General features: G+C 40.9%; 4 protein-coding genes across 4 annotated transcripts in view; 1 reads left to right on the top strand and 3 right to left on the bottom strand.

The window, feature by feature from the left end:
• Positions 1-692: 692 nt before the first annotated feature.
• On the top strand, positions 693-2,261 carry LOC108097514 (probable E3 ubiquitin-protein ligase makorin-1). Its single transcript, XM_017199838.2, has one exon. The coding sequence runs from the start codon at positions 889-891 to the stop codon at positions 1,852-1,854; it is 966 nt and encodes a 321-aa protein (XP_017055327.1). The 5' UTR covers positions 693-888; the 3' UTR covers positions 1,855-2,261.
• Positions 2,262-2,446: 185 nt separating this feature from the next.
• Positions 2,447-3,958, bottom strand: LOC108097515 (antigen 5 like allergen Cul n 1). Its single transcript, XM_017199839.2, has 2 exons — positions 3,397-3,958; positions 2,447-2,780 (listed from the first exon to the last, which is right to left on the bottom strand). Exons 1-2 carry the CDS (start codon positions 3,915-3,917, stop codon positions 2,534-2,536), a joined length of 768 nt encoding a protein of 255 aa, XP_017055328.1. The 5' UTR covers positions 3,918-3,958; the 3' UTR covers positions 2,447-2,533.
• A 2,086-nt stretch (positions 3,959-6,044) lies between these two features.
• On the bottom strand, positions 6,045-7,566 carry LOC108097516 (antigen 5 like allergen Cul n 1). The gene is made up of 2 exons (XM_017199840.2): positions 7,428-7,566; positions 6,045-6,749 (listed from the first exon to the last, which is right to left on the bottom strand). The coding sequence occupies exons 1-2, from the start codon at positions 7,542-7,544 to the stop codon at positions 6,096-6,098; spliced, it is 771 nt and encodes a 256-aa protein (XP_017055329.1). The 5' UTR covers positions 7,545-7,566; the 3' UTR covers positions 6,045-6,095.
• Positions 7,567-10,156: 2,590 nt separating this feature from the next.
• LOC108097512 (Ca(2+)/calmodulin-responsive adenylate cyclase) overlaps positions 10,157-21,779 on the bottom strand; it is a 38,589-nt gene continuing 26,966 nt past the window's right edge. The window contains 12 exon segments of the mRNA XM_017199828.2: positions 10,157-11,267; positions 11,759-12,050; positions 12,053-12,548; positions 13,321-14,594; positions 15,646-16,810; positions 16,873-17,047; positions 17,350-17,716; positions 18,015-18,255; positions 18,325-18,435; positions 18,501-18,640; positions 19,252-19,725; positions 21,233-21,493. Of these exon segments, the coding sequence (XP_017055317.2) occupies positions 10,828-11,267; positions 11,759-12,050; positions 12,053-12,548; positions 13,321-14,594; positions 15,646-16,810; positions 16,873-17,047; positions 17,350-17,716; positions 18,015-18,255; positions 18,325-18,435; positions 18,501-18,640; positions 19,252-19,725; positions 21,233-21,493 (5,436 nt within the window). The 3' untranslated portion in view covers positions 10,157-10,827.

Raw genomic sequence — 21,779 nt, 5'->3', positions numbered from 1 at the left:
GTTTTCAAACAGTTTTTGAATTTCGGATTAAATTTGATCAAAATCGGATAACTCTATCATATAGCTGCCATAGGAGAGATCGAAAAATATATAGAATTAATGGAAATAAATTGATTACATCGTTGTTTTTTATCCCACGAGCATGATTTTTTGAATATCAAGTTTTCTAACCACGTTTATATTGAGAAAAAAGTTTCATAAAAATCGGACAACTATATCTTATAGGTACCATAGGAAAGATCGAAAGATCTATATAGAAATAACGGAAATAAAATTATAATATCGTTGTTTTTTATCAGATACGCATGATTTTTTGGAATATAAAGTTTTCTAACGACTCTTGAATTACGAATTAAATTTGATCAAAATCGGAAAGCTATATCATATAGCTCACATAGGATCTATAGTCGAAAATATGGAAAATGAATAGAAAAATAGTCTTAGCTTCGATGTTGTTTAGCCTTTAAGTACATATCGACATATTTGATGACTGCAAGGGTATATAAGCTTCGGCTTGCCGAAGCTAGCTTCCTTTCTTGTTTAAATACAAATTAATTAGTTATCAAAGTGATCTTTAATAGTTTCAATTCGTAAAAATATCTTACATATTTCTATCTTTCTATCGCTTTGAGATCGTAGATTCTGCGAACTACCGATCAAACTCATTAATCACAGCACAGAACTCCGAAAACATAACCAAGTCCCCCAGATTCTCACTTCAACGCCATTTATAATAGTTTTTTGCCTTAATCACGACAGTATTTGATATATACCTTTAGAACATAGTCTTACATTAGTTAATACGCTCTTGACTCAACAATTGCATACCAAATACAATTTTTTTATTGATTTTGCAACGCCTTTTGAGAGATTGAACGATCATTCGAGATGGCCCGAACACAAACCGTTTGCCGCTATTACTTGCGTGGCATTTGTGGCTTCGGTGAGTTTTGTCGATTCTCCCACGACCTGAGTTCCGGACAACTGGTTAAGCTGGAGCATAATGATAACCCTAATGAGAAGGATGAACTTCCGATAGCCAGTACCAGTAGCTGTGGACGCCAAAGCATCTGGGCGAACGCTCCGGTTTTTGTGCCGCGCTACAAATGGAACTCCGATTCCAATTCCAATCCGGATACGAAAACCAAACAGCAACGAAATCTGCACTCTGAGATTTGCCCCTTTGGAGCTCCCTGCATTTGGGGCGACCACTGTCCGTATCCCGTTCACCTGGAACTCTGCGAGATCTGCGATCTCTTCTGCCTGCATCCTGCTGACTTGGAGCAGCGTGAAGTGCACAAGCGCGAATGCCGCGAACAGCAGGCGAAGGCCTTGGACTTAACCTGTGCCATTGCTCGATCGAAGGATAAGACCTGCGGGATATGCTTCGATACCATTGTGGATAAGGAGGATCGCAAGTGCCGGTTCGGCATTCTGCCGCAATGCAGACACACCTTCTGCCTCGATTGCATTCGCCGGTGGCGACGCGCCAAACAATTTGCACAAACTGTGACCCGATCCTGTCCCGAATGCCGCGTCTACTCGGCCTTCGTCTGTCCCAGCTTGTTTTGGGTGGAGACCAAGGAGGACAAGGACAAGCTGATCCAGGGATACCGTACCGCGTTGGCGGAGAAGGACTGCAAGTACTTTCGCAAGGGCGAGGGTCGGTGTCCCTTTGGCAACAAGTGCTTCTATCGACACGCCACCGAAAGTGGCATCCTCATCGATGTGGGCTCGCCGCGGCAAGGTCGCAAGCCCCCAAGTCCCAATGAGGACGGCATCGATCTGCTCGACGATTACCAGTGGGAGGACTTCATCACCAGCATGACATTCGTGGGCTCCCGTTTCTGTTGAATTTAGCCGTTTCGAGCAAAACTTTCTCTTACCATTTTCTTCAATCCATCCATCCACCGAGCGGCAGAATGAGGAGCTCCTCAAAGGTTGAAGTTGCAAGCAGAAAAGCAGAAAAACAAATACTGTATAACAAAGAAATGAAAAAAGAATCATAAAACATAAAACATTTGCCCGCGAGCGAGATCCGTTTATGGATGAAACGAAGAATTGTGTATCCATCCATCCAATCCATCCAATCCATCCATCGTATCGTATGCAAAATGACTCGAAAAATGTATTTGGGTGCCAAATTTCGGTTAACATATTGTAGTGTGCGTCCCTCCCTCAATGTGACAAAATTAGAAGCGGCTTTTCGTACTTGTGTTAAATAAATTTTTAATCGAAATAAATTGTTACTATAGAACTAAGATTTCTTTGTTATCATTTATTTAAAAATTATTAAAAAATTTGTATGGCTTCAAGGGTAAGAAAATATACCACCATGGAAAAATATTAAAAGTTATCATTTATCAAACAAAATATTCAAATAAAGAAATCCTTCTTTACTTATTAGATTTTCGAACCCCAAATTAATAAATTAATAAAAAGAACATTTTGTTTATCTCATTATATGAAATGGCTTTATATATACTTTTTATTTGCTGTTCCCATTGTTTAGATAATGCTAAATCGGGCGGGCTTACCAGCTGTTGACATCGTACCACTCGGAGGGAGAGCAGAGGTTTCCGAACTCCCCATTGGTTCCGGATCCGCAACCCTGTGCTCCCCAGTCGCAGCTGGAGTAGATCTGGCGACCGATCATGTTGGTGGTGGCGTAGTTGCATGCCACCAAGACCTGGTTCCATCCATCGCGGTTGTAGCGAGCGGCTGCGCAACCCACGCGGGTGTTCCTCTCCGACATCATCACAGTGAAGTGGCCAATGGCACTGGAGATGAGTAGGAAGAGTTGCAATAAATACATCAAAGTAAATAAAAAATCCTGTATCTGAGATGGATTAATAGTAAAACAGCAGGTTGGCTTGCAATAAATCAAATCGATAATATATCCTTAACCTTTCCATATTTTATCATGTTATATAAAATAGTTTGTCAATATTCCTCAGACTGATTATTTTAATAAGTAAGAAGTTTAAAATGTAGATAAAAAATATTATTTTATACATTTGAAAAACTATAATGTTTTATTTATGAAAATTATATTCCTTTTTTAAGGGAACTTTATTATTTAAGGAACTTTAGATTCATAATTCTTCTTTGTTTTTAAGTTGTAATCAGTGAAATTCCCAAATAAATGGAATATATATATTAAGCTGGAACTTGAGCACTTTTTGCATTGTTTAAATTCTTATCTGTGTTTTAGCTAATTTCACTGGTAGGAATGCTTTTCGAATTAACTATATAACTAATTACTTTGTATACACAGCTCATAAGAGAGATATTCTTTTATCACCTTGCACTTGTTTTCATACTATTTGAACACACAAAAAAAATAAAAAAAATTCTATATTTCCCATAGTAACGCCACCCTTCACGAAAACTTACGGTCCGCTGTATCCGGATGGGTAGCCACCAGCGATGATTCCGGAGTTGGAGTTGTGCACCTCGTCGAACCACATCTGCACGCTGTTGTCGAGGATATATCCCATATCGGGCAGATCGCCGGAGTATGCCTGCCAGGCGAGATTCTGGCCGGAGTACTTGAAGGCATCGGTGTTGTGGCAGCTATCGTGCACCATGTTGCACTGCCGCACATTCAGGGAGGCCAGGTAGGCCAGCTCGTCGTCCCATTCCATGGTGGCCATTCGGCAGGCGGCATTGTGGTTGGGATCATAGCCACCGGCGATGTAGTTTCGCTTATCGTTGTGCGAGTGGACAAACACCCACTTGTAGTCGTCATTGATGTCGATCAGTTGGGCGTCTCCCGGGCAGCTGCTGTCCCACCAATTGCTGTGGCCACAGGCAATGTGCGATCCCCCGTTGCAAATGTCCCACGAACAGTAGTCGGTGGCCTGGGCCATGGCCAAAATCACGGCCAAAATGGCCAGCACTGCGAATGACTTCATTGCGACTTCGATTGAACTGAAAATCGATCTGTTTGTTCGTCGGCAAAGAACTGTGTTTTTATAGCGGATCTTTAGCCACTTATCTTTAGGTGGATGTGCCCCAAGTGCATTCATAAATCAGTAGAATATAGTACCATATTCTTGTAGCCAAAACCCCATTTGAATTGCAGACCAGGCCGAAATCTAATCGAACGCCTTATATTTACGAGTGCCAATTCGGTGGCGCTCAATCAGTTTCGCCAAGTAGCTATAACTATATATAAGATTAGATTTATTTTACAGGGAAAATTGAGTGGTTATTAAGCGAAAATTATATATTAGTTAGAGTAGAAGGAATAACTAAACTAATTCTTTAATTAACATGTTCAATAAATGTTAGAAATGAGGACAAACAAATGTAGGAAACTTATCGTAAAATAAGTATTAAAATACTTAAATAAAACATTTCTCTCACTTTTTAATACCTTTAAAAATAACCCCTTCCTGACTGAGTATATAAAAAGCCATATAAATAAATAAAAAAACATTTTCTCCAGTCAACAATGATAACTTTGTAGATAAGAAGTCACTTGAGGTAGGTCACATCCTCGTGCAGACTTTTTCGACAAGAACCGATTGAGGATCGATTTATGGAGCACTTCCTCAGTCGAAAATGCTCGTGCAGAGACCAACTACCAACGCGATTAGTTCAATTAGTATTGAAATTATGGCACCATTTAAGTAAAGCCACCGGATTCATAGCGTTTTATTAGTTTGTTTTCATTTCTTATCATTGCGGAGACAAGCAAGCAAAACAAAAAATAAAAATAAATTAAACTAAAGCTTATTTTTTTATCATTTAAAATAAACTACTGCTTCTGGAAATCTTCCTGTGTTTTATCGTAAAGATTTATTAAATTGTAATAAGAGTTTAATCATCACATTACTTCATTAGGATTCGATTATTACATTCACTTTTTATCTTATCAAATGGTAACCAACGTTTCCTGGAAGTAAAGCAACATGTATTTGTGTTTCTACATCCAAGACTAGCCTTCATCTGAAATCGTATATCTTATCTTTCAGAAGAAACAACAGATATCTCAGCAGTTCTGCTGAAGAAACAATAATTGCCAGCAAATAGCGTAATTAATTGTTAACTTAATGATTAATTACCTTCATTTCTAGGTTTATATATTTTTATTTACATACTAGAGGGCCTGTGTCCGCTTCGCTGGTCAACACAATTTAACAACATAAAAGTCAATGTTGCAACATTTTTCAAATATATGGAAGTATAGAAAGATGGTTATTTAACACTTTTCCAGTTTGACTTCTCCACTTGCGCAGCACAATCCAGCCGTTTCTCTTTTAAACTTTAACGCACTGCAATATCGGTATATAGTCGCCATTGGTCCAATATCTAAATTTTCATTATCACTGTATTTCGCAGTGGGATCATATTGGAATACCAAGCGATTGAATGATGCCAATGATCTCCATGTGCTCATTTGTCTTTCTTCGCTTAAGTTTTGTGAATATACTTGTTGCTGGCTTGGATGTCTGCGGCCAATGTTTGCACGTCGTCCTCTAAGCATTTTGGACTATGGACAGAATGGTGAATTAATCCTCAAATGCACGTTCAACATAATTTTCACAGTTCAACTTAAATTGAATAAAAATTCTTTTTTTTTCACAATTTCACAGTGAACACAAAAATTGAGTTAAAATGCTAAGGGAGCGTGTTTGTCAGTGTGATGAGGTAGCAACTCACTTTATATGCGACAATACTGCAATTTTCTTACGGATCCTTAATTTTTTCAAAATAAATTATAGCCTATTTAACTCCACGATAATATAGCTTTCTATCGGTGAAAGAATTTTTTAAATCGGACCAGTAGTTCAGGAGCCTATTCCCTGCAAACAAACAAACAAACAAACAAACAAACAAACAAACAAACAAACAAACAAATTTTACCTCTTTATAATATTAGTATAGAAGTATAGATGAGCTTAATTTCTTTACTTTTTAATTCTTATAAGTAAACCTTTAAAAACCTTTAGTAAAATTAGTTTGAGCCCTTCTAAAAAGAAATTCCATTTGATTACCAATTCTTAATCCTCCAAAAAGTAATAAATTTTGTAAACTTTTGAAAAATGATAGCCCAATTAACGCTGTTATTTATTGATCCACAATCACTAGTAGTTGAGGTTGTTGACATCGTAGACCTCCTTGGAGCTGCAGAGGTACTTGTATCTGGGATTGGTGCCCGTGGTGCACTTGCTCGCTGCCTTCGAGCAGGAGCTGTACATCTTGATGCCGAGGACATTGGTGGCCGCATAGTTACAGGCGAGTAGGAAGGCCTTGTAGGACTGACCAGGAACCGAATAAGTGGCAGCTGCACAACCCACATCCGTGTTGCGATCGGCAACGAGTACAGTGAAGTGTCCAATTGCCGGACCATTGTAGTTCGATGGATAGGCATCGATGTAGGCCTGTTTGGTGTACACATGCTCACTGTACCACATGTCCACTCCCCACTCAAGATAGTGGGTCACATTCAGGGGATCGTAGTAGCCCATCCAGGCAAGATTCTGGCCAGACCAATCGAAGGCATCTGTGTTGTGGCATCCATCGTGGCGCATCGCACAGCTCTTCACGTTCAGGGAAGCCAAGTAAGCCAACTCGTCGTTCCACTTGATGGTGGCCATCCTGCAGGCGGCACTCAAGTTGGCATTCAATCCTCCGGCGATGATGTTCCTGTACTGGTTCGTCCTGGCCACCAAAGCGTCCTTCTGCGCGGAAGTCAGGGAAACCAGGGCAGCATCACTGGGACAACTCGAATCCCAGGCCTAAAAATAAATTAAATATTTACACGATTTTAATATAAAGTCATTGGGTTAACAAACAAAAATATTTAAATATTTATTTACATATTTTATATATGATTTTGTGTGGGAAGTTAATACATATATATATATTTATTAGAGAAAATTGGAAATGAAAAAAAAAATATAAAATTCAACTGAGCAACCATAATTTATTTTCAAATTTAATTATGAAATTGTATAGCACCAGCTTTGCTTTCTGTTTTTGTCAGTTCTACAAAGCAAATATTTAAAACAAATTTTTGAATGTGAAGTTAAATAACCATTGTTTTCTTGATAACAAATGTTTTGTTTTTATTTATTCTGTTGGTGTCAAAAAAAAAATTGAATGAGTCATCTTTTATCTTTGAAAAATAACATTAGATGTTATTATTATGTCAAGATAAGCTTGTTCTTTGCTGGCTTCTTTTAATAATTAAATTGTAATTAAATCTAAAATAAGATGATACAATATTTTGATTGCCTAACTATCCAACTATCAAAGGAGTTACCAAAAATATTATGCAAAAAAATAACTTCAAAGATTTACAACTTGTTTTGTTTTCGTCGTAAAATCCAAAGTACTCCCATATCATTTTTATCTCCATCGTTGGAGATTGGATTATCCAAACCCTACCGAAAAGAGAAATCCCATGAGCTCACCCCATTGTTATCGCATCCGAGATTCTTGGTGCCGCCGCAGCTCTTCTTGCAGTAGTCCGTGGCGGAGGCGACTCCGATGGCCAAGGAGAGGCAGACGATGATCGCAGTGCTTCGCATTTCTATTCCGGCAACTGATTGCTGGCGATTTCCACGAAGCCACCGGCTTTTATGGCAATCGCTGCTGAGCGGTTCTTTTTCCATTTTTTTTTTTTTTTTTATCAACATTTGATTAAATATTTACCGCCGGAGTGTCTCATTTGTCCCAGGTGAGTTTGCCGCCCAGCTTTTGTGTGTGGGAGGGTGTTCAAATATGTAACGGGTGGCTCCACCTCCCACTTTTCCCCCACCCAAAAAGACGTCATTCGATCAGTGTGATAAACAGCCGTGTTTTTGTGGAAACCCACTGAGAGTTCTTCGCCGCTGAGCCACTGGTATCACTGATTGTTTTTTAAAAAAGCCATCATGTTATGAGAAAAAGAAGTTAATGAGCAGTGCAAAAAAAAATCAGAGAAAACAACAAAACAGACGCCTCTTTGTCTTTAATCTATTATTTACAGCCCTTTTGAAAAGAACCTAAAAGATTGAGCAGAAACACCTTGAAGAATTCTGGCTTTCATTAAGATATGGAAAAACCCTACGACTTAATGGAAATATTATTTCCTTCCTGTGCTTTTCTAGAAAGTATTATATTTTGTGAACCCCCCAAAAACACAAGAATCCACTACCGAAGGCATTAAAAATATTTGCTTTGGAGTTAGCTCAATAAGAGCGAACAAAGTGCTCGGCAAATTGGCTCAAATAAAAGCAAAAATAATAATCTAAAAAATAATAGAACCATTTGCAACCCCTGCTGGTATGGAAATACAAATAGCATCCCTTGAGAGCACACATTGCAACAAATAGAAAGAGCGGCACGTGTCGTGATGACCCTCTTACCAGTTTCGCCATTCAAATGTTGGCCCAACTGCCAACCCGACGACAACCCAACAATTGAAAGCCAAATGCAAAGTAGACAAAAGCCAACAGATCAAGTGCAAAACCAACTAGCCAAGACAGCCAGTGTGGGCCAGAATATTTGCCCAGCTGTTACCGGCAGCCTTAAGTTAAAAAAAAAAAAATGAAATAAAAGACTCTGATTGCGAGTTTAGCCAAAGGAATATTCCCAAACTATTTTCCAAGTTCCAGTAATTGTAAACTTAATGTTGAAAAGATCCCTTCCCTGAAATAAATAAATGCGCCACAAGCATGTTTATATTTTTGTATATATATTTTTTTTTTTTGACATATTTGATATGCTGACATTTTATGTATTTCTAGTAGGGTTTTGTTCTTATCCAAACAGGTCTGTTCCATTTTCCAAAACCAAAACTCCCACAAGGGATCATTTCTCTGGTCTTTTTACTTATAAAATAATTTCTTTTATTTAGGTTTCTTTTTGTGCCTTTAACTTAAACCCAAAATTCAAACCCTAATTCTTAACCAAACCGTTTTAAAGGGCCAGTTCTGTAAAAAAAAAGGAAATGTTCAAATGATTTTTTAATCTATTTGATTTATGGAATTTGGAACAGCCAACTTGATAATTGCATTCATAAATCCAAGACCTCCAGACTTTGTAATCCTGCTCATAAGGCCCTTTACCACCGCTATTTGTGTAGATATAGACAGATCGCTGCCATTGCATATAATGTTTAATTCTTTACCATTTACTTTGTTTAAGTACAGAAAAATAAATATACTTGCACACCGTTTTTTTTTTTTTAGTTTTAGTTTTAGTTTCAACTTCTTCTCATCTTCTGCATCCGTGTACAATCATATGAATGTGTATATATATATATTTATATATAGATATATTTATTCCAGCTTGTTTTCCGTTTCATTTATATGTACATATATATTTGATGTATACAGATCTGCGCTATTCGTGTTTATATTTGCATAAGAAGTTTTATCTGTGGGCTGTTTGCAGTTTTTTGCAGTAGCTGTGGTTGTTTTTGTTGCCTTTATCGTTAAATGTTGTTGCTCTTCGTGTAGTTCAATTAATAATATTTGGCGCTGCTAAGGCGACTTTATAAAGTTTCACACACAAAATATGGATTTGTTTGTTTACATTTTTCTTATTTATCATTTGCACAGTTGTACGAGATTTTGTTTCAGTTTCACTTCATTACTTGGTGTTTGGTGTTTTCGGTTATATTTTTTTGGGTCGGGGAAACAATATCAAGAATATGTTGTCTCTGCATCTTACGTTTCTAGTAATTGTAAATCATATATATCATATATAATATTATGTATCCTATTTACAGATCTTACAGACACGATTACACTGAAGTTAGCAGTTAGCAAATGAATTTTGACAATTGTGCAGCAGCCAACAGAGTGGAGTTTCACTTAAAGTCACTCCGCTTAGAACTCTGGAACTTAAACTAAAAATTCGCAACATCATATTTGGAATACAAAAGCTAAGTTTAAGCCAGTTTGTGGTTGAGCCCAAGAGTAGGCAACATATAAGGTCAAAAAGACGCTTGGCGTGGTAACAAAAAGCGTTGGAGGTTCACACAAGAAACAAAAAATAAAAAACCAACAGATGATTTACGTATCTTCCATCTTAAATATATTAATTATCCATCAATCGATGAGATTTCTCAATTTCCGTTTAAATGTAAAATTCGAATTCAAGGTGGCGCAGTCTAAAGGCATTTTTTCCAGCCTTACAATAATATCGGGGAAAATTATTTATAACACTTGGTTTTTATTTACAGCTTGTCATGCATTGTTGTGGCTTCGTATAAATGGCCAAATCTTTGCTTATTCGATTATCAAAATGATACATATACATTTATATATATATTCGTACATTTATAACATATTTATGGGACTTTAATGGGGAAGCCTAACTGCTTTCCCTTCGCCACAATTAAATCCTTAGGAGGACTAAGCGCACTAAATGATGAATTCATGGATTAGCATTTGGATATCTCGAATTCGCGGCTAAATATCAAGTTTAATTTCGTATTTAGCTTTTTTGTTTTTGTTTTTGCACGCGGGATAGTAACTGGAACGCTTAACTGGGTAACCAATGACTACATGTTCACATATAGATTTTTCTGCATATACTATATATATATACGAGTTAATACCTACTAGCCGCAGTAAAGTAAACGGACTTACATCTAAAAGTGCCATAGATCAGCTTTAAGTGCCTCTGCTTTACATAAATATATTCATATATATAATATATCTGTTGCCTATCTCTAGATTTAGTTTAGTTTACTTTAGTTTAGGTTGGTTTATTGTAAATTATTAGACACCATTTGCGTATAGCAATAACAACGTGTTGAGTGTTTAACGCTCCCATCTTCGCCAATCTTTCAATCTTTCAATATTTTTTATCTTTTTATCTTTACTCCCTCAGCTCTTCAGCTGATTGAAATTGAACCGGAGCCAAATGCGATTGGGCTTGAGTTTGCTGCTGCTGCAGTTGCTGATTTTGTTGCTGCTGCTGTTGCTGTTGCGGATTTTGCTGCTGATTTTGCTGCTGCTGCTGTTGTGCCGGCGAGGTAGGCTGTCCAAACTTGCTGGAGATCTTGTGCGAGGCATTCACGATGGCCAGCTCGTGCTTCGAGTCCAGATCGCAGTCGTACAATCCGCTCAGCGAGTCCAGGCTGAGCAGGCGGGAACTGGCCCTGCTGGACACCGAGGTGTCATCCACATCCGGTGCGTTGTACAGTGAGTTAACATCCGAGAGTGCTCCTTCAGCATCGGTGAGACCCGCCTCGTTCAGCAGCGAGATGTTCTCCAGTCCGGGCTCATCTGTGATATAGCCCGTGGATTCAGCTCCTCCTAGAATAACAGAAAACATTAGTTGGTTTATTAAAGAATAATATACGGAGGTGGAAAAAATAATTAAAGGTGCCTTAAAATGTTTATTTATAAGGAAAACTAATATAATATAAAAAAATTATTAATTGTTAGGAGGGATTATTATAATTATGAAATAGTTTACGTTTGAATGTAATTTACGTTTTAAATATATTACTTTTCAAAAAAGAAAAAATTGATAAGTCCCTGTTTCTTTGAATTAAAATCATTGAAAAGCAACACAACTAAACTAATATAATATAAGATAATATCAATTTAATAATTAGGAAAGATTAAAATTAAAGGTAATGAATTAGATTTAATAAATAGGCTAACAAATTTCTTTTAAAAGGAAAACACTTATAAATCCCAGCTTCATTTAACTAAAATTGTTACAAAGCACCATACTTAAACATTGCCCTTCCAATATTTTTGCCACCACTGTAAGGAATGTGAGTGTAAAGAGTTATCACCTGTGGCTTCCTCGCGACAGTCGTCGTCCGACCACTCCGACTGGCTCTCCAAGGGATTGGAGTCCATGGACTGGTGGTTGAGATGCGCCGCTCCGTACTTCAGCTCGTCGTTTATCACATTCGCCTCCAAACCTCGGATGCTGCCATTTGTGAGCGGAGCAACCTCCCTGTGTCCTCCATCCCGCTGATGGTTGTGATGGAGTTGGTGGTGTTGGTGGTCCTCATCCTCATCGTCGTCGTCCTCATCCTCGTCTCCCCCTTCATTGTGATGATCACCTGCTTCGCCTGCCCCACCAATTTCCCCCTTTTGTGACTGAGATCGGACTTCTGGAGACGCCGCTGGCGAACATCGCGACCCACTTCGTCATCCTCGAACTCCTCGTCGGCCAGGTTGTCCTCGGTGTCGTCACGCTCCTCCTGCTCCTGCACATGGTTGTACCGCTGTTGCTGCTGTTGTTGTTGCTGCTGTTGGTGGTGCTGCTGCCTCTGCTGCTGGTGGTTGTGGTTGTGACTGTGACTGTGGTGATGGTGGTGGTGGTGGTAACGCTGGTGGCGCTGCTGCGACTGCACCGCTTGCACCGCCGGTCCATCCAGTCCGTCCAGGCTCTCGTGGCTGTACTGCAGCTCCTTGGAGCGCGGCCGCTGGCGATGGCTCCTCTGCGGCGGATGGGGATGGTGTACGTGACCGCCGTTCAGCTCCTTCGCCGTTTGCATCTCCAGCATGGCCAGCACATGCATCTGGCTGCGGTTCTCGTGCAGGATCTCGCAGGATTCCGTGTCCGAGGTTTGCCTGCAAGAATCACAATCGCTTTATTGGTTTACCTCTTAATATAATAGATATTTTAAAGAGTTAGCTACTAAGTAAAAGTTAAGTAACACAGGGCCACCCAAACACCGGTTATGAAAGCGGCGAGCCTTCACCACATGACATGGAATGGAAGCTGTCCTCATGGTCAGCGATGGGAAAAAGTGTATCAGGTAGGTGGGTTTATTGTAAAGTGCGTTTAACAGAAAATAAAACTGGTTGGGGTATAAAATATTAATTTGTAATTAAAGTAAAGGTATATAAATAAATCTAATTTAGAATCTATGTTTTTAAAAAATGTTTAAAAGTGAATTATCTCAACAATGAATTTTAAATTCTATCCTAAAACCTATCATTTATAAACAAAATTTTTAAAAGGAATACTATATCTTTTAAAAGGAGATACAAATAAGTTTATAAAATATTAATATTACAAACAAAATGGGTTTGATAAAGGAATAAGCCAAATATAATCTCAAATAATCTCTTAAAGGAATTATGACTTTTCTTAAACCCTAAAAAATAGTTTTTTTTTTCAAATTGATTCTCTCCAAGGATTTCTACAATCTACTTTAACTTACTACTTTAAATCAGCAAAAAATGACTTAGTACTTGGATTTCATTCCTTCTATTTTGTACCATCAAAAACTATTTGAATTAATATAAAACTAATCCATTCTGAATTCGTATAACCTCTTGACCACCGAAAAAAAAAAAAAAAAAACAGTTTCCCATCACTGGTCCATGGTGTACTCACATTTGGCTCGACTCCGAGGGATTCTTGTTGCGCGTTATCTCCTTGATGGCCTCCAAGCCAACCGGATGCTTGGCGATCATGAAGCTACTGCTTCCGGGCAACTTGCCACCACCGGTGGCCATCGATGGCAGATCATGATCCGCATGCTGCTGCTGCTGCTGATCGGATTTGTGGTTGTGGCTGCTGTTGTTGTTGCCACTATTTGAGTGGCTGCCGCTGCCGCCGCTGAGATTGCCATTGCTGCTGCCACTGCCGCCGCTGCCGTTGCCCGCCGCCGATCCCGAACCGGAACCGGAACCAGATCCGGAACCAGATCCCGAACCCGATCCAGTGGCTGCCAGTCCATTGGTGGAACTCAGTTTCCCATTGCTGATGGAGTAACTCAACTCGCGACTGCCATTGCTAGCCGAATGATCTGTGATGGAAATGGCATTGGTTGCCGCTCCTCCAGTTGCACTTCCAGTTGGATTGGCCAAGCAACGAGCACGCGACGATTCATTGAGCAGGCGCTGCAGTTCCCTCTCGAATGGTGACTTCGTGGTGGACGCGGCTGGAGCCATTCCCGCTGCCAAGCCAACTGCACTCTTCTGGTAATCGAAACTGTTGCAACTGTCGCCTTTGTGTTGCGTGTTGCTCGTGGTGTTGCTCGTGGTGTGATGGCCCTGACTCTCGGTGGTGGAGCTCAGTTCGAAGTCGTGCAGCTGTGCCATGTCCACCACCGGCGATGTGGGATCCACTTGGATGTCGCATGGATAGAGCCACTGCAGGGGATTCACCAATCCTCCTCCGGCTGGCAAGTGATAACCGTTGCGATGCAGGTGACTTCCGCCGTTGAGGATGCGCGGTGAATCCTCATCGCCGTCGCCCTCGCCCTCGCCCTCGGTGGTCTTCGAGTAGCTCTCATCGGAGCTGCTCATCGAGGGCGAGTGCGGCCGGGAGCTGAGGTCATCCGTGGAGGACATGTCCCGGCTCTCCTCCAGATCGGCTGGTAGCTTCGGCAGCGGCTTCATGTAGCTCCTGAGCGCCGGTTTCGGCGGCAACTGCGGCTGCTGCGAGTACATTGCATACTGTTGCTGCTGCTGCTGTCGCTGCGGATTCAGTTGCTCCTGCTGCTGCAGGTGATCCTTCGACTGCTGATCCTGTAGGGGATTCCCCTGCTGATGATGCTGGAGTTGCTGATGCTGGAGCTGCTGATGCTGATGCTGCGACAACACGGTGTGGGGAGAAGTGTAACGTGGTGGCTCGTACTTTGGCGCATGCTGCATGGGCATGATCTGGGGTTTCGTGGTTAGTCGGACATGAGCAAGCGAGACAGAGAGAGAGAGAGAGAGAAAGAGAGAGAGAGAGAGATAGATGTGCGGGCATGCAAAGAGTGGACACAGAGAGTTAGACACTTGGATCACACATATGGTATATATAGATATGGGGAGTGGGCATCGGGGGCACGAACAGACTGGCATGTAAAAAACGTGGCAAAAATGAATTTGCTAAATATTTTAAATAATGTTCAGAATTAAAAAAAAAAACAATAAATCTATTTTAAAAAATCCTGCTCAATTACTTAATCCTCTATTTATTATTACTTTTTAAATATTTTTGGCAGATGCGTAATCACTTCAAAAGTTTAGTCACAATAAATAATCTTTGTAAAGAGAACCAAAACTTTCATTTTAAAATTTGATATAAAATAACTAAACTGAGTCATCAACACTTCAAGTAATATTATTAGTTTGAGATCAATGAGAGTCTCATTAAAAACATTCAATTAAAATTCAATAGGAATAAAATTCATAAATTCCTATTTCATAAGTTCGACAATGCCATTAAAAAAGATCTTTAGAAGCTAAACCTTAAAGAGATTGGTTTTTAGACGGAATCAATTAAGCTTTAAATCGATATTTGGCATATACCCATGAAATGTGCTACATAATGATTGATCCGCTTGCATAATGCGTATAAATCTAAAGTCCTTAAAACCATTATCATCCTAAGTTGGTCCTGTTTTCACATTTACATACATACAAGTCTATTCATAATCTTTGGCATTAGTTACAAATGGGATGGACATGGGTTTCGGTTCGGGTTTGGGTTTGGTTTCGGGTCTTTGGTTATTGGTTACTGGGTAACTGGTTACTGGGTAACTGGTTACTGGTAATTGGTTACTGGTAGGTAATTACTGGTGGGTTACGTGGGTGGCTACGTGGGGCACTGTCTGAGGAGTGGTTGAGTGGTGGTGGCGGTTCAGAGGAGGATCTCCTTGCTCCAGAGCAGATGCTCCTCGGGAGCAGCTGCTCCTTCATCGTCTTCGTCTTCGTCTTCACTCACCTTGGCTACCGGCGCGACGCTGCTGGCATGCAATAGCGGCTCGCTCTCCCGGCAGTGGCTATAGCCCAGACTGGTGAACGATGTCGGGTGCTGACCCACGTTCATGCTCATGTTCATGTTCATGTTCATGTTCAGATTCAGGTTCGAATGGAGGTGATGAGGCGGTGGTGGATGATGGCCATGCTGGTTTAGGGGCGGCGCATAATTTCGATCTCGATCGCGATCTCGCCGTGGCATCATGAAGCAGTCGCCGCCAATCACGCCAGTCCCTCCACCCACACCCACACCCATTCCCATTCCCATTCCCGTTCCCAATCCCGCACCCATTCCCATTCCCAATCCATTGGATGGATCGAGACTGCCGTGATGCGGCGGCAGCTGCTCCATTTGCGTATGCCGGCCACCATTTGTCGGGTTCTCAATGATATTAAACTCGCGCAACATTACCGGAATCTGATTCGTTTGCTGTTGCTGCTGGTGGTGCTGCAACTGGAGCTGGTGGTGCAGGAGGATTTGGTGCTGATGCGGCACTGCCACAGTTGCTGCTGTTGCGGGAAGAGGATGGTGCTGGAACTGGAGTTGGTGGTGCTGGAGGGGCTGGAGGGGAACCGCCACTGCAGCCGGCGGTGTCGTCGTCGTTGTGGTCACCATAAAACCACCATGATTCGTCTGCTGCTGCTGTTGTTGCTGTTGCTGCTGCTGTTGTTGTTGCTGCTGCTGCTGCTGCTGTTGCGATTCGCCATTGTGACCGTTGCCATTCTCTCGTATATTGGGCAAGCCACCATTTGCCATGAAGATTGGCTGCTTCTGCAGTTTGCTATTCAAACGCTGCTGCTGCTGCTGGTGGAGATGGTGGTGCACTGGAGGCGGTGGTGCGGGTAGCGGCAGCGGATCGAGCTGTTTGTGCTGGTGCTGCAGCAGCAACTGCTGCTCCTCGCCACCATTGCCAGCGTACAAATGTCCGTTCTCCTTCTTGCTATAGGTGTCTGTGTTCACCCGATTCTCCGGGAACTGGGAGACCTTCATGTAGTAATCCGGAGCATGGAGGCTCTGGGGCAGCGACATGGCATTCCGCACCTCGCCGTTCAGCGATTTGTTGCCACTGTCGCACAAAAAGTAGGTGACCATGTCGCCTTTGCCCTTCACTTTTATGGTTCCGCGACAACTAAAAAAAAGGGAATTCGATTATAGGTAAGATTATTTATTTCTTTATTAAAGTTAACTAACCGGAATTCAAAGTGCGAGCCCACCAGGCTGTCCACCACCTCCTGGGTGACCTGCGAGTAGCCAGGCACTCCGGTGGAGTCCATGCGACTGGCCACGTTCACCGTGTTGCCCCAAATGTCGTACTGCGGCTTTCGGGCTCCAATCACACCAGCCACAACGGGTCCAATGTTGATGCCTTCAAAAAGGGGATATTACATTTAAATAAATCTCGGGTTTTGATATCTTGGGAATATTATTAGAAGAAACTATGTAATAGAAGCCTTTACTGATTCTGCAATACTTTCTTGTATAGGAAATAAAGGAAACAGAAATATTTTGCTTAGCTTCGCTAATTCTCAGATATTCCGAACCATTTACTAATTTAAAACCAACTCGTTTTCGAATCTATTTCTTAAGCCTTTTCTCTTGCAGGTTGATCTTGAAATACTTTTATTTGTAACTGATCCTATATATCCCATTTCAATGTCGAATACCCACCCACTCGCAGCATAAAGTTGTTGTACGAATGGCTGTTGATCTCCTGCAGGGAATGTCGCATCGCCTTCACATATTCAATGAGCGCCGTCATGTGGCGCCTCACCGAATTGGGATCGTTGGGCTGGATCTTGTACTCGGGAATCAGACCCACGACAGCCATATAAGTGCTGCCCACGGTCTTGATCTTGTCGATGCCCCGGAAGCGATCTTCCTTGAGCAGCTCGTCAAAGTCAGCGATGATCTCGTTCAGCAGACGCAGGCATTCGAGTCCCTGATCGGAGCCATCCATCTCGGTGTAGAACTCATTGAAGTTGGGAACGCTGGCGAAGATTACGCCTACTTTGGCATAGCTTTGATGGTAGAGCTCCTGTGAGGAAAAGTGATACATTTATTAATATAAAATGCAATACAAAATAAACCACAAATTGAGGAGAAATATTGTAAAGTACAGTCTGTAGATTCATCAATATTAAATCCAACAATAAACTTTACAATATTTATATACATTTTTTCAGTAAACAACCAAAAACCTAAAGTTTATAAAGACGAAACATTTTAAATTGTGCCACAGAGATATTGATCGGGATTTCCTTTGTCCCTCTAGCTCTCCATCACAACTTGAGTTCGATTTCTCTAAAATTAACAGTGGGTCACCCAGTTCTCACCATATTATTGCGGAATTGCGCATCGAGGAAATGTGCAGCCACATGAGCGGGCAGCAAATTGTGCAGAATGCGCTTGTTCGACTCCTGCAGCACGTCCATCTCCTTCTTTTCCTGGGAGGCCTGCAGTTGCCACAAGAAGTCCAGACGGGCAGTGCCCTCCACCAAGCGTCCGTGGACCAGAATGGCAATCATGAAGATGGCAATCCGTGCCAGCGAGATCAAATGAAGCGGAATCGAGGCGCTGCAAGCGGCCAGGTAGCAATGAGATATATTTAGTGAATTTGGATTAGTGGGACTGGCGATGACCTACTTGACCCGGTTGTCGTAGCACTCGAAGATGTTCTGATGCGAAAGTTCGATAAACAGACCGTAAATGGTGCCCATTCCAAGGACCAACAGGGATTTGAATATGATGGGTAGCCTGTAGAGCAATTTAAGATTGAATTCAAAGAGTTGTTTTTAATGGGAACTTTATGGAAAACTCACCTGAGGAACACGGAGACCGATAGAAAAGCAAAGGCTGCGGAAAGGGACACGTACTGTGGCAAGGAGCACTTGCGATGGGAGTCCAGTTGGTAGGATGTCGTCCCATTTCCCGAGCAAGGATGGTCCGAAACACACGTAAACTGTTTGCAAATGGTAAATGGCACAAGGTAAGTAACTACATACTTGCTTGGTTAGTAATTAGTAATTACTTCTACTGCATTCAAGTGCTAATTTAATATTTATGGCTCTGCATTACATTGCATTTATTGTATTTTTTTGTGCATTTTGCAAGGCAATTCTTTCACCCTTTGAATTATTTAGTGTAACCCATTTACAACTGTCTGTTCGTTTCTAATTAGCTTTGCAGTTGAAACTTTCTTTGATTAAATATTCAGTTAATAACTTCAAGTTGGAATATCTGTATCTTGTATCTTTGGTTTGTGGTTTTACATGGTAAATGCATTAAACATAACACCAATGTTTTATATGATTTTAGAAAGAATTTGGTTTAGCTTTTGATTTGTTTTACGAATTAAGAAGTATCAAGAAAAGTTTATAACTTAAAAATTAAATTGCAGGAGTTTAAAAACATTTCTAAATAGTTTAATGTTTCTTTTGAAACATTGAAAATTAATGATTACAAATTTAATATATTAAACTATACTTCTTTCTTTTTTAGGATAAGTTATAAAAGCTGTATCTTTCTTTTTTTAACTTCTTTCTTCTAATATAATTTAGAGTGTTTACTTACCACATTAACCTGTCCCACTGAGTAGATGAGGATGACGGTGAAGATGGTGATGGCCATCCGCAGCGAGAAGCTCTCGGAGATGTCCCAGATGATCCACTTGAGCCGCACGGCGAGCAGGAGCATCAGGATGGCGCTCACCCAGACGAAGGCGGTGAGGAAGAGCAGCAGGAGGATGAGGGTCCTCGGCAGAGCGGTCACCTGGAGAGCTGCTCCCAAGATCAACAGCAGGAGCGAGCAACCCATGGCGGTGGTGAAGCCGAGATCGAAGTCCTTGTGGTACTCCCGCTCCATGTCGCTCTGCCGGAAGCGCAGGGTCAGCCGGTCCACGTGCTCCGACTTGTCGCAATCCACGGATCTGGCATTGATCGCTTGCGAAAGGAAGCGGTTCACCCGATTCGTGGGCTGATGGTGTGCAGCCACCGAGTGCCTCTTGCGAAACGGCCTCTTGAACTTGTCCGCCACCTTCGATTGCGACTGCGGATGTGGTCGCGGATGCGGATGCAATTGCGGTTGCGGATGTCGATTATCGATTGTCGATTGCGAATTGCGGATTTGGAAAGCCATGCAAAGTGGGAGCAAAAAGTAAAAAGTAAAGTGAAACATTCGTTAGATGTGGTTTCAATTCCAGAAAAATAATTCTTTTATTTTTTTTTTTTTTTTTTTTTAGCTGGATGGCTTGGCACTTGAAACTGGCTGGTTGAGTTGAAGAATTAAGAATTAAGATCGAAGATATAAGAAAGCTCTACGGTGTGTGCGGTGGGGAATGCGGGCACAGTTCACTACATGCTCATGGCAACTCAAGAGGCAGCGAGCAGAGCTGGGCTGGGAACTTGCAATCGGTGGAAGCATGCGGGGCAGGATCTGGTGATGAGCCACGAGGAACATGCACCTCGGACGCAGAATCGCTGGATGGCTGATGGAAATGTGCAGCTGCAGCTGGCATTTTGCGAGCTCGCCAATGACACTGAACCAAATTGAAAACTTCGACTCGAATACTAAACAGCTGTAGCTGTAATCATAATAGAACAAATTTCGATCTTGCTTTCCCTTCAAAGGGTTCGTTTTCTCTATAGTATAAATAATAATTCATAAATATAAAATAACAAACAATGCCATGCTTTGGTAAAAATCTTTAGACATAAATACAACTATTTAAAAAAAAAAAACAAGTGTAGCAAACAAAAGTTATTTGAAAAAATAAAACAACTAAATATAATATAATAACAACTTGTTTTAAGATGGGGTAATATTATTAACAATATTATATTATATTATTATAATTCTTTATATGTTACAAAACCCCCTTTTACGACTAATATTTAGAATTTAGAATATAGTAGTTCCCTACAAGTAACCAACTAGATTACGCATACGCAATGTTGACTGTTTTTTTTATTATTGTTTAAGAATTTATCCCATTTTCTACTATTTTGGTCCAGTGTCTTGCAGCTCGAAGAAAGCGAAACGGAACATTCAGAACTCGGCCTGACGAACTTTTGCCTGGAAGCCCTTCCAGATGCAAAACTCGATTTGGCCAACGAAACAAGTTAACGAATGAACCAAGCACACTCATGAATCAGTTACACTTAACACATTTATTGAACGATTGTGAATGGACGAAACACAAACTGAAGGCCTCTTTAAGGGATTTGAGTACTCATCTGAGTTTCTATATTACTTCTGTTTTTTAATATGATCTCAAAATATAAATTATTACTTCTTTCGTGCTCCAGTTTTACAAAATATATCTTCATAAATTTCTGTACTTTTTATATAGATTTTTTTTTGATTTGAAAGTTTAATTAAGTTTAAAATAAACTCAAATGAGATCCCAGTATCCGTAAAAAAGAGGTCTTGAACGAACGAACGAACGCAGGAACGGTTGAACGAAAGTATAGAATGTTTTTTGTAATATTTTTGTTTTTTGTTTTTGTTTTTGTTTTTTTTTTTTTTTTTTTTTTTTGGCTGCTGCTCTGCTCACTTTATTGTTCTTGTGATTGTGCCTATGAATGCGACTAATCGTACTCGCTGTTGAGTTGGGATTTGTGCCTACGGTCACTTGGACACTGCCCCCACTGGCAATGCCGGCAATGCCACTGCCATTGCCATTGCCATTGCCACCGCCACCGGAAATACCGCCACCAGCACCACCAACGCCACCGGAAATACCGTCGACGCTGCCATATCCCACAATGCCGTGCGGTGGCGGTGTTGCATGCAAGATCTTTTGCAGACGTATCACCTGGATCGGAGAAGTATACACAGTTTTCATGTAAGTTCTTATATTTACATTTCAAATCAAGAGTGTGTTTTATCTTTTTTTTTTTTTTTAACTTATGCTAGAGTGGTAAATTAAAGAGTAGCCAAAGGTTACAACTAATCGTTGAGTGGTAAGTATTTGTGGTTAGGGTTTTTTTTTTAAAAAAAGTAACGATCTTAAAAGAAGAAGAGGCGCATCAAGTGGAGGAAATCAAAAACCAACAGAATCTTAAGGAAACTCAAAGGATCGCTGGCTGCAGTTGAGTAGC

The sequence above is a fragment of the Drosophila ficusphila genome, unplaced genomic scaffold (genome assembly GCF_018152265.1).
Source record: "Drosophila ficusphila isolate 14025-0441.05 unplaced genomic scaffold, ASM1815226v1 contig_197, whole genome shotgun sequence".
Lineage (NCBI taxonomy): Eukaryota > Metazoa > Arthropoda > Insecta > Diptera > Drosophilidae > Drosophila > Drosophila ficusphila.
Note: the sequence above shows the minus strand (reverse complement) of the source record. Positions and strands in the feature narration are given on the sequence as shown.

Bases quoted from the DNA above. Each gene is read 5' to 3' on its own strand.
- LOC108097514 (XM_017199838.2), top strand. From the start codon at position 889: ATGGCCCGAACACAAACCGTTTGCCGCTATTACTTGCGTGGCATTTGT.
- LOC108097516 (XM_017199840.2), bottom strand. From the start codon at position 7,544: ATGCGAAGCACTGCGATCATCGTCTGCCTCTCCTTGGCCATCGGAGTC. The intron at 6,750-7,427 runs GTGAGCTCATGG...ATTTATTTTTAG, and splicing joins TCGGATGCGATAACAATGGG to GCCTGGGATTCGAGTTGTCC.
- LOC108097515 (XM_017199839.2), bottom strand. From the start codon at position 3,917: ATGAAGTCATTCGCAGTGCTGGCCATTTTGGCCGTGATTTTGGCCATG. The intron at 2,781-3,396 runs GTAAGTTTTCGT...ACTCATCTCCAG, and splicing joins CCATCCGGATACAGCGGACC to TGCCATTGGCCACTTCACTG.